Below are 19,485 nucleotides of genomic sequence, written 5' to 3' on the forward strand. Positions count from 1 at the left end.
GCTATACTGTTATACTTGCAAGCCGAAGAACACCTCCCACCCATGAGCACGGGGTGGCAGCATCATGTTGTGGGGGTGCTTTTCTGCAGGAGGGACTGGTGCACTTCACAAAATAGATGGCATCATGAGGATGGACAATTATGTGGATATATTGAAGCACCATCTCAATACATCAGTCCGGAAGTTAAAGCTTGGGTCTTCCAAATGGACAATGACCCCAGCATACTTCCAAAGTTGTGGCAAAAAGGCTTAAGACAACAAAGTCAAGGTATTGGAGTGGCCAATCACAAAGCCCTGACCTCAATCCTATAGAAAATGTGTGGGCAGAACTGAAAAAGCGCGTGTGTGAGCATGATGCCTACAAACCTGACTCATTACACAAGCTCTGTCAGGAATTAATTTGGCAAAAATTCACCAACTTATTGTGGGAAGCTTGTGGAAGGCTACCCGAAACGTTTGACCCAAGTTAAACAAATTTAAAGGCAATGCTACCAAATCTAATTGAGTGTATGTAACTTCTGACCCACTGGGAATTTGATGAAAGAATCAAAATCTGAAATAAATCATTCTCTCTACTATATCTGACATTTCACATCCTTAAAATAAAGTGGTGATCCTTAACTGTACCTAAGACAGGCAATTTTTACTTGATTAAATCAAGGATATGTGAAAAACTGAGTTTAAAATGTATTGGCTAAGGTAAACTTCCGACTTCAACTGTACGTTGTAAACTTTCATTCATAGGCTAGGTTGTAGCCACCCATGATGGGTATGGGAAATTTGTGTAGTGCCTAAACCTATCGATATTACATTGAACTGGTGAATGGAATGTGAATGAGAGTCATCCATATGTTAGTAAAATTTTAAATATTTTAAATGTAAAAAAAAAAAAAAATTATTTAACAAGGCAAGTCAGTTAAGAACAAATTCTTATTTACAATGACGGCCGTGATTTRCTTTCAGGTCATATGACTAGAGTAGCAGAAACTTGCAACAAGAGACCGAAAGATTTTTCCAAACAGAGACCGAAGGTTTTGCAGCTTAGTGCGAATACAAGACAGACATCTGCAGGCTTACACAGTGTTCTTTGGGTTAAGAAATTCGAGACGCGCAGTTGAGAGAACCGTTACTTTCCAYCATTAGTCTATCAGTTGTTTAGCCAATTTAGGATTTTTTAAATCGACCTAATCCTAGTCGATTCAAGTTGCAACTATCTACCGAGAGAGTAAAAATGTATCTATAAAGGCAGACTTTGACCGTTTTTCATCATTTGTTTTTATTGTAGCCTCCGGTATTTGCGTAGGAGGGACAGGCATCACCAAAACGGAGCGCACAAAGCCATTGYGCGCAGTACCACGTCATTCTGTCAAACTTATTGRAACTTGTTTTGTTACWTTCTAGCAAGATATACTTAATTTTCTTTCAGATAATATTTAGATAGGTGGGGAGTCGGGGGAGATGATAACAGGGTTTCGACTGAACTTGGCGCCTCTCAAGGAACCGCTGGGATTCATCAAATTTGTAGAATGGGTAAGTAGGCTACACTGTCCAGAATCCGACYGGAGAAAATCTGCAGCTCAACAGTWCTAATAGCCGAGGGATTTTTCACTCTAGTTCGGGGCTGTGGCCTGATTAAAATCAAATAGAAAAGACATGTACTGTATATCATGCTTTTTYTTTTGCATTTCAATCCTATTGCATGTTGGAGCAACCCACACAAGCTTTCATCAGTTATTCRTAAACGAATGTGTCACAGTTTTGTTTTATTTGGTCAGTCTCTTTTCTCCTGATTCTGCAATGACAAAATAATCATAGCCTACAGTATGATTCATTCAACTCTCCATTTCAGCAAAGTCTGTTACAGTGGCGGGCTAGGAGCTGGATCAGTTTGTACTGGCATGGCTTTGAAATGTCCCTGTGCAAAACCCTGTTCCTGCCTTTCAAATGAAAGGCAAGAGGTGTTATACATTAATTCATGTCTCATTAATAATTAACTTAAATGTTACCCAGCATATAGAATTATTATCTTGAAGGGAACATGCAGTTCTGGGGTCAGAAAGCTCTGTGCCCCTGACATAATCTGACACCTAGAAGAAAAATGAAATTACAATTGCACCCAATCAAGCTGACAGGTTTTGCAGAATTTAAAAATCCTTAAGTGCATATTGACGCACCCTACTGATTCAATCTAAGTAACATAATTTAAAGAAATCCTCATCAAAATCTGTCCATTTAAGSTAGAGATATCTGGGCTCCGTCTCAATCCACTGCATCCCCCTATGTCGGCCTTCCCCATCTGCGGTGGGAGGTGGCCGAGCTACACCTGTGTTTGTGAGACCATGAGACATTCCGAAAATCGGTCTTCTCACATGTGATGTCTGAACCTCCAAACCCTGTACCAGTTTAAAAAATGAATGGAATTATGGATGTCGTTTTGGGRTTAAATGTGTGTCCAAAAAACACATATTTCCTGTGCTTTCTTAGGCTGTATCTCCTAGATAAAGGACAGATACTTCAAAACCTTATTCCTTATGATACATTTTTTGACCGTCTGTTTTTGTCATGTGTTATCAATGCGTTTCTATGGGCTATAGTAGTAATGGGCTTCGACTTTTAGAGAGTTAATCAGAACTGAAGTGGTGGGATACAGTTTTCAGGCCAGGGTCACATTCCTTCCACTTTTGAAACCATGTTGTCCTGAGAATCCATGCTTTTGGAGAGAATTCATTAATCAAGTTTAACCGACTTGCCTGCATAACTCGGTCAAAGGAATCCTGTGTAGCTATGCAGGAGGAAATTTGGTTAACAATTCAGCTGTTCTCTCTCTCTCTCTCTCTCTCTCTCTCTCTCYCTCTCTCTCTCACTGTGCAAATCCTTCAAGATACAGGCTGCAGGCAAGACAGGCAGCAACCAGACAGGCAGCAACACCCCAGTCACCCAAGTCATCTGACCATAGCAGACTGTTGTCTCTGTCTGTGCATTTGCAGTGCTCACTAGATGTTAATTGCTGTGAAATGGCACAAGTTGCTACAATGAGGTAGTCAGCCAACAGGAAGTTGCCACACTGTGAAATGAAAACATCTGGAGAAGGGTGAGAAAGAAGGGCCTCTCTGGAAGCAAAATGGAGGCACAGTCACAAAGTAGGATTGAGTTCCCCCTAGACACTGATCTAATAGCCTACATCTAGAGAGAGCGAGAGCATGAAAAGAGGATCAATAACAGATCTTTATGTAGACCGTTAGATCCTTCTTTCTCTTGGCAAGCTTGCTGTTGGGTGTGATGCTGCATGCAGTCTCTTCAATTCTTTCATTCCATTTATCAAAACACCACCCTGAGCTGGTCTACTACAGTATCTTACAGTATGTCCAATGTAAGCAATGTTTCTCCCTTCTCCCTGCTCAGTTAAAACAGTTTACATGATATCTCTCTCTCTCTCAATCTCTCTTTCTTTCTCTGTTTTAAACAGCTGACAGCCATCTTTGCGTTTGGGAGCTGTGGGGGTTATTCTGGCAGGAATATCGTGTCACTCTTCTGCAGTGAAGGAAGGAACGAGACACTGAATGCTACTTTTAGCTATCCCTTCAGGTGGGTGTCAGTCAGTCCTCTCTCTGTGTGTTACTGTGGTTGATACCCCATACAACTATTAGACCCAACTGCACAAAAAGACCCCTTTTTGAAATATTTGAAATGCCTTGATGTGTTATCAGATATCCTGCTGGAACTGTGAAAGAAGTTGTATAGATATCATCTGTAGAAGGATGTTCATGGTGGAGGAAACAACTTGACCCCAACTGATTATTTCCTCCATTAATCCGAATGAGTGTTTTCGTGTGCAGTGTAAGGACTGGGGTTTATTCCAGGTGTAGTATGACACAAACAGGAAGTGACCTGTACAGTGAAGATGTATCAGGTTAAACTAGATGACACAGTGCATACTTTTTAATTGTCAATCAGGAAGATTAGCAGCTGAAATGTTGACAATATAAAGTCTCCATTCTATCCTCTTGTTATTGTCATTCTATATCCCCTGGGTATAAGTACACTGAACACAARTATAAATGCAACATGGGGGGAGTATTGGTCCCATGTTTTATGACCTGAAATATAAAAGATCCCAGAAATGTTCCATATGCACAAAAATATTATTTCTCTAAAATGTTGTGCACAAATTTGTTTACATCCTTGTTAGTGAGCATTTATCCTTTTCCAAGATAATCCATCCTCCTGACAGGTGTTGCATATCAAGAAGCTGATTAAATATAATGATAATTACACAGGTGCACCTTGTGCCAMGGACARTAAAAGGCCACTCTAAAATGTGCAGTTTTGTCACACAACAAAATGCCATAGATGCCTCAAGTTTTGAGGGAGCGTGCAATTAGYATACTGACTGCAGGAATGTCCACCAGAGCTGTTGCCAGAGAATTGAATGTTCATTTCTCTAMCATAAGCCGTCTCCAACGTCGTTTTATAGAATTTGGCTGTGCTTCCAACCGGCCTCACAACCGCAGACCACGTGCATGGCGTTGTATKGGCGAGCGGTTTGCTGATGTCAACATTGTGAACAGAGTGCCCCATGGTGGCGGTGGGGTTATTGTATGGGCAGGCATAAGCTACRGACAATGAACAAAATTGCATTTTATCGATGGCAATTTGAATGCACAGAGATACCGTGACAAGACCCTGAGGCCCATTGTCATGCCATTCATCCGCCGCCATCACCCCATGTCGCAAGCATCTGTACACAAGCTGAAAATGTCCCAGTTCTTCCATGGCCTGCATACTCACCAGACATGTCACCCATTGAGCATGTTTGGGATGCTCTGAATCGAAGTGTACGACAGCGCGTTCCAGTTTCCGCCAATATCCAGCAACTTCGCTGGATATTGGGACAACATTCCATAATCAACAGCCTGCAAAGGAGATGTGTTGCGCTGCTTGAGGCAAATGGTAGTCACACCAGATACTGACTGGTTTTCTGATCCACGCTCCTACCTTTTTTCAAAGGTATGTGACCAACAGATGTATATCTGTATTCTCAGTCATGTGAAATCCATAGATTAGGGCCTAATGAATTTATTTAAATTGACTGATTTCCTTATGAACTGTAACTCAGTAAAATCTTTGAAATTGCTGCATGTTGCGTTTATATTTTTGTTCAGTATATTTAGTGTGACACTGATCTCTTACAGAAATACTCTTGTTATATATGTATACGATGACAACTGAGTGTAAACTGTTTTGTGTCCGCCAGGTTAACCTGGTTGGGCTAGTGGAGGGCAACACACTCTGTGTAAACGCATCGGTGCCGTCACCCACTGGTGGGAGCTCGCTCCTCGGCCCAGTTCTTTGTGGGCTGGCCATCATCTGTTTGTACCTATAGTGGCGTTGCTTGCTACTGGGTACATGCACGTGTCAGGACTGCTGACTTCGGCCTATGTTTGTGAGTACTGGGAAAGTAAAGGGACAAAACTAGAATTGAGATTCTCATATGGTGATTGAAATGAATATGATTTGATTTTGGATTGATTTTGAATTGATGTTATTTATTGTATAGAACGCCTACTGTTGCCCAGCACATGGATAAGACACTACTAAACAAGAGTACATTTTCCTTGTACTCAAAACAAAAGAATATTTCACAAATTATAYGCATACAATAATCATGGCAAGTACAGCTACCATCTCGCCACACTACACAAACAGTACATTTCTCCTTCTCCTCTAGGCATTGTGAACAAACTTTGCAATCTCACATCYTGTCTGAAACCAAATTTARGCCTCTGCTTGTCCCGTAACCAGAATACTTCACGGTTATCACCAAAAATGTTACCAAAAAAAAGAATGTCTGAGATCATCAAAGAACATCTGAGATTAATATACAGAGGGCAATAAAACGCAACGTGGATTTTGTTTTAGATTTCCCCAAGATCACACATTAGGCAAGCTCTCTTTTCTTCAGGCAATCTGTTAGATCTACCCACCTCTATAGCCAGAGGGAGGGTGCTGGATCTGACTTGAGCACAGACTGTCCTTTGRCTTTCTGTTAGGTTCAGGTAGACATAGCGTTCAAGGGTGTAGTTCTCTTTGATGAGAGTTTACATTCTAAGCAGGGRTTGAAACAAAAATTATTTCCCCAATCGTTTCGTTCTGAACAGAACCATCATTTTTTTCATTCCGTTCCACTGTTCCAACCAGCAAAATAAAGTTCTGAACCGGTTCGAACACCCAAAAAAGTTAGGGTTTGTATCGTTTTTTCCCCGTTCCTTTTTAAACCTCTGAAATATATATTTTTTATATTTAGCTTGACATTAAATGACTTCACCAATGGATAGAGCAGCTTGCTATGAAGCAGGCAAGCTACAATATGTACATGCATTGGACAGACAAGTGTAGTGTAGGGTGTGATATGCGACTGAAACTTTGCGTGTGAGAAGAGCGCTGGCCATAAAGTTGTTATGACATGTATAATCTGAATTAGGCCCACAGAATTATACCTAGGAGGACTGACATCTATGAAGGGACTTTGAATGTCTTTGAACTTCAGAGAGTTGGCTTAACTAACTTTGGACCAGAGCTTAAGCGTAATGTTGGAACTAGAGTATAGCCGACTAGAGTTTTCGAGAGTTTAGACAAAAGTTTGTGTAGAGAGCGGCACAAGAACAGTCTTACTTTTTATTGTTGTTTATAAATCCAATGGTGAACGTGATAAACTATAGTATCCTAAATTTTGAACAAGCGTGTAACGTCAGAAGCTACAGTGGACTATTGCTTTGGAGGGAGGGAAGGGGCAGTTAGCCTCGACACACACCACCACACACACACCACACGACACACCCATTACACACACAACACACAACACACACACAAACACAAAAACCACCAAAACACACTCACACTCACACACACCACACACAAACTGGGCAAGGATTTTCAGCTGGCAGGCAGGAGGCAGAAACTGAATTTCTGGAGTGGGCAGAGTGAGGATTTTCATGAGGGTTGCATAGGACTTGTTAGCGTTTTTTGTGAATGAAAAAAATGCCCAGAACATTATTACTAACTGGTTCCCATGCTTTTATTAAATAAAGTTCTGTTGGACAGTATTAGATGACTTTCGTTCTCGTTTGCGTTCTGTTCATTGAAAATGTCATTCTTTTACCATTTTGGGTTCTGTTCTTGACCGGTTCAACCCCTGGTTCTAGTTTAGGTTAAACGCAAATATTAGCTGTCCATTTTTCTAGTGTATCAGAAAACGCTTGTTTCTTAGATTTGTTGACTCGACATGGTAATTTGTCCTGATATATACTGCTAATAGTTTTGAATAGCAGAAGTCTCCCATTGACAGCAATAAGAATGTGTCTGTATGGCCTGACTCTGTTTTTTTTAATGTCGTGATGTATGTAAACTCCCTTTTCAGGACCTGGTCTTTCAAACATTAATTCGTAAAAATCCAACATAACTTCACAAAGATTTCATTGTAAAGGGTTAAACACTTGTTTCCCATGCTTGTTCATGAACCATAATACAATTATGAACAGCACCAGTGGAAGCGGGTCGTTAAGATACTAACAGTTACAGACGGTAGGTCTACTGTTATGGAAACTTAGGACACTAAAGAAACTTTCTACACGACACGCAAAACACCAAAAGGAAAGATGCCAGGGGTCGCTGTCTCACTGTGTGAAATTGTGCTTAGGCATGCTGCAAGGAGACTGAGGACTGCGAAGTGGCCAGGGACAATAAAATTCGCACATTGGGTCGTGACTGTGAGACGCTAAGACAGCGCTACAGGGAGACAGGAAGGAACAGCTGATCGTCCTCGCAGTGGCAGACCAACGTGTACAAACACTGACAGGGATCGGTAATCCGAGACATTCACACCTGCGGACAGGTAACAGGATGGCAACAAAATGCCCGAGTTTACACCACACAGGAAGCACAAACCTCCATACAGTGCAGACTGTCCGAATAGCTGCGAGCAGGCTGGACTGACGGGATTGTAGGCCTTTGTAAGGCAGGTCCTCCAGACACCTCCCAGGTTGGGGCGGGTGTGTCACAGATCATCGGACTTGAGCTTGTTGTCATTGGCAGGCGGTCTCAAACGGCTGTGGCGTTACAGGGAAGACATCCTCCTCCCTCATGTGACCCTTCCTGCAGGCTCATCCTGACATGACCTCCAGCATGAAATGCACAGGCCATACTGCCATTTTGTGGTGGTGATTTCCTGCAAGACAGGAATGCTCAGTGGTTTTCTGTGCCATGGCCAGGTGAAGGAGACCAGATCTCAATCCCATTGAGCCGTCTGGGACCTGTTGGATCTGAGGGTGAGGGCTTGGGCCATTTCCCCAGAATGTCAGGAACTTGCAGGTGCCTTGGTGGAGGAGTGGGGTAACATTACAGGCAAGCACTGGGCAAATCTGGTGCGTCCATGAGGAGGAGATGCCCACCAAGATACTGATGTTACTCTTTGATTATGACCCCACGTTTGTTCAGGGACACATTATTCCATTTCTGTTAGTCCACATGTCTGAGGAACTGCAGTTTATTTCTCAGTTGTTGAATCTTGTTACGTTCATACAAATATTTACACGTTAAGTTTGCTGAAATAAACGCAGTTGACAGTGAGAGGACGTTTCTTTTTTTGCTGAGTTTATTGTTGCCTGTTTGCATAAAATGTTTTCCATTGTTATATGTATCTCTGCCAGGGACTGGCAGAAGGAAATGTACTATAAGTTCAATTCTTGGTGCAACACATCATTTCTCAGTGTTCTGAGATGTATGTTTTTGCTGTATGTCATCCCCGTCCAAAAAACACATGAAATAAATAGGCCTACGTGATTTAAGCCAATTTCTTGAGTTATTCATGCACATCTTCCAGTAGGATGTGAACAATTTATTCGGCGTGGTCCTACAACTGTTTATTCTGTCTTGATGTCTCCTTTTGTCATTGTCACGCCAAGCAAGACATCACAAACAGATCAGGGATCAGGCTACAATTGAATGTGCTTCCTTATCCATTTTAAACCATGTTGAAGCAAAGTGGTTCCAACGGGGACAAAGTAAGYGATGATGACTTCGGTTCCCTCTTCCCTCTCTCCCCCCAGGATTTTGGTCTGACGGCAGCGATTGCCTTCCTGTGGCTAGTGTGTTCCTCAGCATGGGCCAAGGGGCTGCAGAACGTGAAGGATGCCACCGGGACAGCGGGCATCACCTCCACACTGGCACTCTGCAARGAGAGCGACGTGGCCTGCGAGGTCACTGACTTCGCCAACATGCGCACCCTCAATGTCTCGGTGGTGAGTAACTCAACCGTTTTTTCTTATCTTCTTATAGATGATACTTGTTAGTCAGAATGTATCAAGTTCACATTCACTTGAATTAMATGATACTTACATAGACAAAAAAAGAGATGAAATGTAACATTTTCCTTTCGTTTTTCTGCACATCCAACAGAAATACTGTGTTTGCCATGCTCACTTCTGTTTGACCACATGGTCTCACTCTGACCAAAGCAATCTCTGCCTATCTCCTCTAGGTGTTTGGGTACCTGAATYTGATCGTGTGGGCTGGCAAYGCCTGGATTGTGTACAAGGAGACCCGCTGCCACTCTCAGAAGTACACTGCCCAGCACGGGGCTGGGGCCGGGCGTGGACAACAAGTCCCTGCTGCTATCTAATASTCTACTCCACTTCCAATGCCCAAAATAGCCCCGACACACCCTAAGTACTCCTGTAGATCTGAGAGGATTGGATAGACACACTCGACGTTGTATGGTAATAGGCAGCTTTATCTTGCCTGCTGATTGTCTGGGTGGAAACGGCCATATTTTTACTGTGCCTTAATTATCAATATCTATGCTTTGTCAAATATATCTGTGCCTTCAATACCTGTCCCAATATTGGGCCAATCCTTTCTGTGCCTTAGCATGCTAATGCTTTCTCTCCTCGTGCCTTCTCTAACTTCTAAACCGGTGCCTTCTCTTACCAGTAAACCTGGTACGTTCTCCTAAGCTSTGGTACAGACTCATTGACAGCATTTGTGCACTTTGACCTRCAACTACATTGTCTTTGTTCTGGGCATTTCTACCAAACCCTAACCTGGGATGATTCAGATTCTTAAACAATGTGTCCTTTCACCTCATGGCCTAGAAGAGGCCAGAATCCTGACCTGTCCTGAATCCTGACCTGTCCTCACTTGCCTCTTTTTGCCAAGTGTGGCAGTCTTGCTTTCGTCCCTCTCCTTGCCCCAACCTGGGCTCGAACCAGGGACCCTCTGAACACATCAACAACTGCCTCCCACGAAGCATCATTATCCATCGCTCCACAACTACTTCAAGGTCTCAGAGCGAGTGACGTCACCAGTTGAAACTCTACTAACTCTACTACTCTACTACCACTAACTAGCTAGCCATTTCACACCGTTTACACAAGGATGCATGTGTCTCTGAATGTACCGCTGGCCATATGCTTTCTTAAATAAAAAACATTTGAATGTTTGTTTCACTTGAAATTAAGTAGAACTTTCCAATCTTGTATCTTTCAATGTCATCTTCTGTTGCGAAGACWGATTTTTTGAWTATGTTCTTTAGTCCGCCATGTTTTTTGTACTTTGTATTATGTTGTTTGTTGAACCACAGCCACTAAGAAAYTGTGCACTGTCTGTGCATGTGCTGGCTTTATGTTTTGAAATCYCCTGTTTTTTTATGATTGCTTAATCAATTATTATTTCCTGTCATTACCTTTGCATTTCTGATCTATTTTCTGTTATTACCTTTGATCTAATAAAAGTGTAGTAACTTGAAGTGCCTGTGTATGGAAGGCCAACGCTGAGTGTGTGTGTGTTTGTAATGTCTGGTATACTGGTTATGCCTCTGTCTTCCTCTTGTAATCATCAGACCAACTTGAGCTTTATGGAGGAGTTGTATGTATCTGCCCTGTTGTGGAGAGAGACGGAGCTGTCCTTTCCACAACATGCAAATTATGAATRTCTTCTTTCTATTTGAATAAAAACCAAATGCATTTCCTACATTCTGTGTTTCCTTTTTTTTTTGTATAGAAGTAGAATGGTCTCTCTCTCTGGTAATATTTACTTAATTTACAAGCCATACTGGGGAGGTTGCAGGAGATTTCTGACCCAAAGACTCCTGAAGACATAATGCAGCTTTTGTTTTATGGTCTGTCCTGTGACCTCACTGTTTACTGTTTGTCTGGAGAACAAACAGGATATTATCTGGTGAAGCTGCTCCAGTGTATCTGAACTGATCACTGACATCTTTAATGCACCATTCCTCTCTTCCTTAAAGTGCTCATCTGACATGACTGGATCATTTAAATCTATGTGATCATTGCTTAGACCTACCAGGCTGTCTTTGAGGGCRACAATTACTTCACGGAAGGATGAAATKATGCRATATTATAGTAGCCTATTGGAACATGGCTCAAGTTTWCCTCCCAGTGATGTCCTGCAGCTAGAGAACCACTGTTACATGCGCAGTCATGTGGTCTGTGGTAGTCCACACTGACACGTGCAGAAGGCATGGAGCCCTGTTGGCTTTGGTTCCTGTTCCACACCCGCCGACTTTCACTGATCTATAACTAATGTTATAACACAGTCTGTAGCTATAACACWGGTTTTACCACTCATCCACACATTTTTCCATACATTTCTCCAACAATCACTTGTTGAATGTTGTATGGGTACTGACTGTATGGATATTTTCACAAACATCGACATCGCCATACCAATGAGCCTATGTCGTAGGCTGTCTGTCTGTCCATCATTTCGTGGAGACGCTATTTCCAATTCCAACCACAAGAGGTCAATGCTGAGTCATATTTTGTTGTTGCTCCATGGCGCTGAAGAGCTCTTGTAACAATGTATATGATTCCTATGGCAAATTTGTGATCAGCAAAAGTGATATTTKATATAATAATGTGTATGGGCAGCAAAGGGTATTTTCTTTGTGTAGTGCAAAAGTGTCCAATATTCTTGTCTGTAGTAAAAGTATTATTGACCGAATAGGATATTGCTGCTTCATAACGACTGCATAACGAATGTTGTTGTACTGTATTATACTGTACTATTGCTCATATATTGGTCAAGTGTGCTGTACTTTGGCTATTGCCAGCCTAAAATATCCCACTGTTACTGAAACATTAACTAAAACATATTGAATATGTAAGACATCGGAATATATTTCAGCAAATAAACAATGGGTGAAATGCAATTTGAGAAAAAACAACACACGTGTCATTTATGTATCAGAAAAACAAACGTTTGAACTTATGAACTTCAGAGGCGCACACACCCCTTTGCAACCTTTCAACTCCTTACCGCCAGAGGCCGAGCGAAGACGGAACATTACGAAAATGACGTCAGGTTGCTCCGCTAGTCTCGTTTAGCTTACTGCGAAGGAGAGGAAAAAAGCAAGCAACAAGAAGGAAGTGCAATGGCGACATTGGATCGCCAACTACCAAATCCGGATACGTTCCTGTGCAAACCTTGGTCAACTTTTATCAGCGCAGCAAAATTACACTATTCTGACAGTAAGTGCACGTCAATTATGTCATCMATTTCTATAAAAATGGCACGTGCGAACAGTGTTGTTGAACTGAGATTGAGTTAGCCAGCCGTGTCCTCCATGCATCTGTCAAAACTGGAAGATAACAACCAAATATTAAGTTAGTTACCAAATGCATAACAAATCGATACAACTCTCATGTTTACGAATGCTCTGTATTCATTTCTCTGATGCATTCTCAATATGTTCGTGATGTACATGGGTTAGTTTACTGCTGTCTGGCCAGGATAACTTTCGTTGCTTGTTGGTGACAGTTTGCTTGATTTATCAAGGCACCTTGTCAGTTAACGTTACAGCTGCGAGCCAGCTATTTATCTAGCTGAACGTAATGACACGTTTCAGCGTGGCGTGCGGGAGATTTGTGTTTTTTTTTCAACCACCAACTAACCTCTCGTACATTAACTCTAATATGAACCTTATTTTCTTATATTATTCAAATACAGACTCACTCGTCGAAAACCGCTTGAAAGAGCTGTACAACAACTGGGACGGAACTAAACTCAGTAAAGAAGGTAAAGTTGATCAGAACGTGCTGTAGTGACTGTCACCTGAGCCTTGTTCTTGTTCGTGTGGACTGATGATGCTCCAGTTGTCACTCCAGTATTCTTGCCAATGTTCTTGCATATTTTAACACCACGGCCAAACAACAAGGCACAGCCTGTCAACYTCTAAGCTAAGCGATGATCGCAGAATACATATTTCCTAAAACTGTTTATTATGAAGATAACATGTGTTTTATGTATGATCATGAATGTACGCGTTTGTTCATTACAAATGAATTGATATCTAGTGGCATGATATTGGTCAAGCAAGAAATGTCACGYGTGCATGAGTATGTTCCCTTCCTGCTTACCTAGAGTTTGTACCCTACAGGTTATTGGCTCCACCTACACTGTACAAATGAGGGGATTTGATAACTAKAGGTTGGTGGGCCACCCAGAGTGACAGACAGGAGCCACACTCAAGTGCAGTACACTTCAGTACTAACTCCCCTGTCTTCAGTTCAGTCAGACTGTGAGTGCCAAAGCAGCCTCTCTCAGTCCCAGCTAGACTGGAATCACCAATATGTTCTGACTGCTGATCCCAGGCCAACACACTGAGACAGAGTAAGATTGACTTGCCCTTTAGACACTGATCTAAGGCCAGTTGTGTTTGCCCTGGACCCCCTAATGGATAAGGTAAGGAGATCCACTCACTCAGTCAGAATGGAGTCTCCCAGTGTTTTTGTTCCCCGGCCAAGAGTCAGGCAGGTTGTGAGAGACACACACACACACACAGTCACACCATCAGCCGATGAGGTCACACCATGTGTCAAGCAGACAGTAATAGCTAACTGGCGCTGAAGATGACTGAGTGATGTCATTACAGTCCAATGACCTAATCATCTCTGAGATTAGTGCCAGACAGCGATTATGCCCATTGTTATATGGTAAACTCAGCTTTATGCCTTCTCTCCACCACATAGGTCAACAGCTGATGCAGTCTATAATTCAATTMATTATCTGACAATGTTGTTTAGAGGATAAGTGAGACTTGACAATGCACAAATATATAGAAAAATGTTWTCCCCGCTTTAAACTATTTTCTCAGCGGGTGTCTGACAGACAGTGTGTTTCTCTCTCTGCCTGGGTAGCGCTCATTCACGAAAGACAGATTGTTTTAGCAGCAGTGTTTTGGCAGTTTCTGTCGTTTTGGCAGGCGAGCGCGGGAGTAAGCTACACACTGTTCTCATTTGTCTTGGCAGAGACAGATGAAGAAAAAAAAAATGCTGCTTTTATAAGTACTATACTCGTTGTTTCTGGTTTAGGGATGGACATTTGAAATAATTTCACTATTAGAATAATATCAGGATTTTTTTCTCTCGGATATCTGGATAGTCGGAATACATGTTTTTTTTTATTTTTATTTTTGAACTTATGTTTTTAGTAGGAGGAAGGACCTGTGTATGTGTGTGTATGTGTGTGTGTCTGAGAGAGAGACTGCGAGAGAGACTAAAAAGTAGCCACGCTGGCCCGTGCGTGTTAGACAATCTTGTAACAGTTAGCTGCTGCTTATTCCTCATGCCATGACTGTGCTTGTTTTGACTGCATCATATCGATGTACAGAAGATAGCTAAGCTAGCTAGCTAAATTAGCCAGCTAGGTAACTAGCTAACTGAGGCTACAGTTACTGCACTCCTCGTCCTTGTAAATACATGGCAACACCATGATTCAGATTGAACAACAGCCTACCTCTTGGTTGTTTGTTGTAGCCCACTYCTTCTCATTTAGCTAACTTTTAATTCTGTCATTGTAATTCCATTTTGCATTGATTATCTCACTTCACTTGCTACTCTGACTGTAGAGCAGCTTTGATTGGCCGACAAAATCAAYAAGCGTGAAACGTGTGTAGKCTACCGTCATAGACGGCTACAGGTGTCTTTTTTTTAATGGGGTGTACGTCATAAACACTACTTTTAAAAAGTTGGTTGTTTTATTMAATTAAACCATTTCCAATGTCATCCTTGTATTTAACAATGTCACATGGATAATTACTTGTACATACAAAGCATTTTCATTGTTAATTGTTAATAAATAGGGCGGCAGGTAGCCTAGAAATTAAAAGTGTTGGGCCAGTAACCGAAAGGTCGCTGGTTCGAATCCCCGAGCCAGGTGAAAAATCTGTCTGTGCCCTGTGCAGCTGCTACTACTGTTAAACCTTTGGACGCCATCTACCGCAATGCCCTTCGTTTTGTTACAGGTGACACTTTTGGTACTCATCACTGCATCCTGTATCGAAAGGCAGCTGGACTTCACTAAAGACCCGTAGATTTCTACATGACTCCCTTTTTGTTTACAAGGCCCTACTTCATAAACTTCCATCTTATCTAACTTTGCTGTTGACGTATARACACCCGAGTTGCCTAACCTGTTCACAGGATTGGTTAACTCTTGAGGTTCCTAGGATCTCCACCGAGCTAGGTAAATCTGCTTTTGGKTTTAATGTACCGTATTGCTGGATAAAATCCATTTCATTTTGATGTTCTGGTACAGTTTAGAGTATTGATCAGGGATTTATTTGTGGAGGGATGTAACTGTTTTTCTAAGTGATTTGTGATGTTTTACCTGTACTTCCAATGACTGTGTTTTTGTATTTTAATGTATATATATACACACATTAAAATATGTGTGTGTGTGTATTCTGTATATAAATGTGTTGTATTGTGCAGGCACATTTGAAAAAGATGTCTTCCCTGGTAAAACAAAAGATGGGCTATTTTCATAGGAGCAGAGCGGCTGGTCTACCTGAGTGGTCTGATGCTCCACACAGTGTAGGGGTTGCCCTTAACCACTGATCTAGCATCAGAATAACCCTCCACCGATCCTAACCTTTAACCATTATGTCTAATCAACTATCTGGACCAGATCCACTCGATTTGATTCGTTTATGTTGATYCCCATTTAGTTTTTGCAGAAGCAGCAGCTACTCTTCCTGGGGTCCACACGAAACACAGAACATGACAAGTAACAAAACACTGATACGCCGGTGGACAAGGACAGTCGCACACATCCTTAAAATACAAAGATATACAATCGATCAGCAGGCATTATTGTATGTTTAGTGTTATAGCCAGAGTGATGCTTCAGTCCTCACTTCCATGAGCCCTTGACTGGCTCTGAGGCTGCATTCTCCTTCTCCACCCTTCTCCCCAAAGTGTACACTTGTGGAGAATTGGGACGCAGCCAAAGATCTCCTGACGGTCCGGGACAGCATGAGTACCGCCTCAGTTAGATGCCCGCCAAGCATGACTGGCCTCGTATCTATTCCAGTCGACAGGTCAAGGCGAAGACGAACCCAATCCTCAGTTTTCTCACAGGTTGATGTTTATCRTCATGAGTTTTGTCCTGGAGGCAGCACTGAGCGATTTCCCGTTAGTTAGTTGTATGCATTGTGGGTAAGGTTAGGGTTAAGTTTAAAATGGGATTTGATGACTTTGTGGCASTCTGCAGAGCTGYCTCCAGAGCAAGATTCACGRCGAGAAACGCTAACCTGCCMATCCCCCCGGGATGCAGAGTCCACATCGTGATGAGTAACATCTCAGTGAGTTGCCTGTTTGGAAGTAGGAAGATACATTTTGATTGGATCAGCTCAACCCCCCCAAACATTAACCATGGGGGGAAACAACAMGCTGCCCTTAGATCAATGTCAGTGCAGCTTTCTGATCCTTCGCCTAGCTCACCCCTGTCCCTGTTCCCGTCTCTGTCTCCTGCAGAGATGCACGTGTTTGGCCAGTTTCCCAACCAGGAGGATTTCTGTCTCGTYGTCTGCAATGTCTGCAACCAAGTGGTCAAACCCCAGGGCATCCTCACGCACTACGGTAAGAACGCTAACCGCTACACACTACCCACTACCCAAACACACTACAGTAAGAACCCTAACTCTAGCCCATCACAGTAAGAGCCCCCCAACATTGGTCAGTGCTGGACCAAATCCAAATCACATTTTATTTGTCACATGCTTCATAGACAACAGGTGTAGACTAACAGTGAAATGGTTACTTACGGGTCCTTTTCCARCAATGCAGAGTTAAAGTTAAAATAATAAATAATTGAAAACCAGCTCTTGTCGGTCCGTTTGCTTACGTTCTCGTTGATCCCCAGTGAGCGGAGCGCGCTTACATCTGCTGCTGGCTGGCTGCACATGTCCTAGAGCGAGGAGTCTGTCTGTGCCAAGAGACAGGCAAAACACACATGCATATGCACACACACGCACGCCCCCTTGAGTGCTCTCTCCTGCCCCCTGCAGGTTGCTGCGCCCAGCTGCAGTCCTCTCAGACAGGACCTAGACTTTTTCCTAACCACTTAAATGGTTATAACGCATGTAAATCTGACCTTAGATCTGTGGTTAGGGGAAACAGGAAAGCTTCCTCTCACAACAGCTGCTCACTGACAGGCTCTGAGGAGGTCAGGTCTGCTCAAGGGTCAATGCCTTTCAGCTATGCTCCTCCAGCTCTAGTGTGTGTGTGTGTGTATGGAGAAATACTATTTCTGCCAGCCAGGCTGCAGGAGTCAGACACATCTGTAGCTGGCGGCGGAGGCTGATTTAAGCAGTTTAACGGAAAAGCTTTTGTGTGTTATTCAGAGGTGGGGTGTGTGTCATTCTGAGAATGTCTGTGTGCTAGATTGTTATTCATAGTGTGTGTGTGTGTGTGTTGTTGTCTGGTGACTGCCCTTATGGTCCTGGATTAATTGAGCTCCTTGGCGGCTCTGTCCTCTCAGCTTAGTTTCGTTTCCTGACTTTGATGTGTGGGCTGGCACTCACTGCAGTGCAGTGTGTTGGCGAGGCAGTTAGTTGCTTGTGTGCTTGCTTTGGTTCCAGTGTGGGCAGTTGTTGTGTGTTGTGTTGGAGCAGCTGCAGTGATTGTGTGTGTGTGGTGTAGTGTTAATTTGTGCTGCGTTGTGTGTGTCACGTTATGAAATGTATTGGCTGTTGCAGAAGGGTTTGGCTCTTCACTCTCTCTCTCCTCTCTCTTTGTCTCTCTCTCTMCTCTCTCTCTCCTCTCCTYTCTCTTTGTCTCTCTCTCTCTGTGGTGGGTGTCTTCCTCTAGCGCTGGCGGTGCGGATGTAAACAAACCCAGCTGAGCTCTGAGAAGCTGGCGCTGAGCTTCCTACTTCCTGTGGTTGCTAGCCTCACAGGGCTCTCACGCTAGCCACCGTTTCGCTCGCTTGGCAATGTCATGGCAACGGGCTTGAGGGAGTAGGTAGTCGTTGCCCCTAACCACTGATAAACACTAACCACTGATACAGGGTCAGATAGTTTTAAAACCACTTAATCATGTTTTTAAGGTTAGGATAGGGTATTTTGACCCTAGATCTATGTTRGGTGCCTTGCCTTGCTATGTTGTTGTCTTAGGTCTCTCTTTATGTAGTGTTGYGTTGTCTCTCTTGTTGTGATGTGTGTTTTGTCCTATATTTATATTGTATTTATTTATTTTWATCCCTGTCCCCGCAGGAGGCCTTTTGCCTTTTGGTAGGCCGTCATTGTAAATAASAATTTGTTCTTAACTGACTTGCCTAGTTAAATAAAGGTTAAATAAAAAAATGAAAGGTGGTAACTTGTACCTTGGAAGGGGAGAAGCACAAGACATAGACTTGGSTGCATTGTTAGATGTACGCTAAACTACAGTTGTAAGTAACCAATCTGTGTGTGAATCTGGATGGGCTGCTGTGTAACTACTGCTACTACTACTACTACTACATACCTGAATGAGGTGGACTTTGGTCCTAGCTCCCAATACAGCTGCCCCACTGCTTTACCTTGCCTATTTACTCACCTGCACACACACCTGCCTGCCGGACGCAGTTACACGCTCACACACACCTGGAACATACGCACACACACGACTGCCGCCTGGCGTATACACACACACACACAGAGGCCTTGACGCCTGCTTAATCTGTGTGCTCATTCATCCGTACTGTTCTAACGAGCTGTTGGTATTTCAGCACTCATTGGCAGGGTCAGGCAATCTCCCTGTCATTCCCACACACTGTCATCGTATTGGCTCCTCACACTGTCAGTCACTAAACTGTGACCAACGAGTCAGATTCTGTGGAGTGGGTGATACAGCCTGTCAGACAGTAATTGGCTGGGGACAGTTGGCAGGATGGCCGTGGTGCCGGGGCCAAGTCTATTTAGGAAATTGCCAGGGCAGAACAAAGATGTTGATTGCAAAATGAATAATCGTGAAGAGTTTTATTTGCTGACAGTGATATAATGCGTTATTGTATCCCCACTGCACAGTTCACAGGCTTTCCACACAAAGTTTAGTGCAAAGTCTGCATGAGTAGTAGATCTACAATAAGCATTTAATGAGGTGTGTGCGTGCGAGAGCACGTGTGACATGTGGGTGTGCGAGAGCGCGT

The 19,485-nt window shown here is 42.9% G+C and overlaps 1 protein-coding gene and 1 pseudogene across 1 annotated transcript; both read left to right on the plus strand.

Annotated features, from left to right (window-relative positions):
* Nucleotides 1-945: 945 nt before the first annotated feature.
* LOC111951561 (synaptophysin-like protein 1) lies at nt 946-11,027 on the plus strand. The gene is made up of 3 exons (XM_023969732.2): nt 946-1,530; nt 9,105-9,296; nt 9,536-11,027. The coding sequence occupies exons 1-3, from the start codon at nt 1,459-1,461 to the stop codon at nt 9,674-9,676; spliced, it is 405 nt and encodes a 134-aa protein (XP_023825500.1). The 5' UTR covers nt 946-1,458; the 3' UTR covers nt 9,677-11,027.
* A 1,364-nt stretch (nt 11,028-12,391) lies between these two features.
* Nucleotides 12,392-19,485, plus strand: part of LOC111951333 (ataxin-7-like protein 1) — a 29,048-nt pseudogene continuing 21,954 nt past the window's right edge.

The sequence above is a fragment of the Salvelinus sp. IW2-2015 genome, linkage group LG24 (genome assembly GCF_002910315.2).
Source record: "Salvelinus sp. IW2-2015 linkage group LG24, ASM291031v2, whole genome shotgun sequence".
NCBI classification, from domain to species: Eukaryota; Metazoa; Chordata; class Actinopteri; order Salmoniformes; family Salmonidae; genus Salvelinus; species Salvelinus sp. IW2-2015.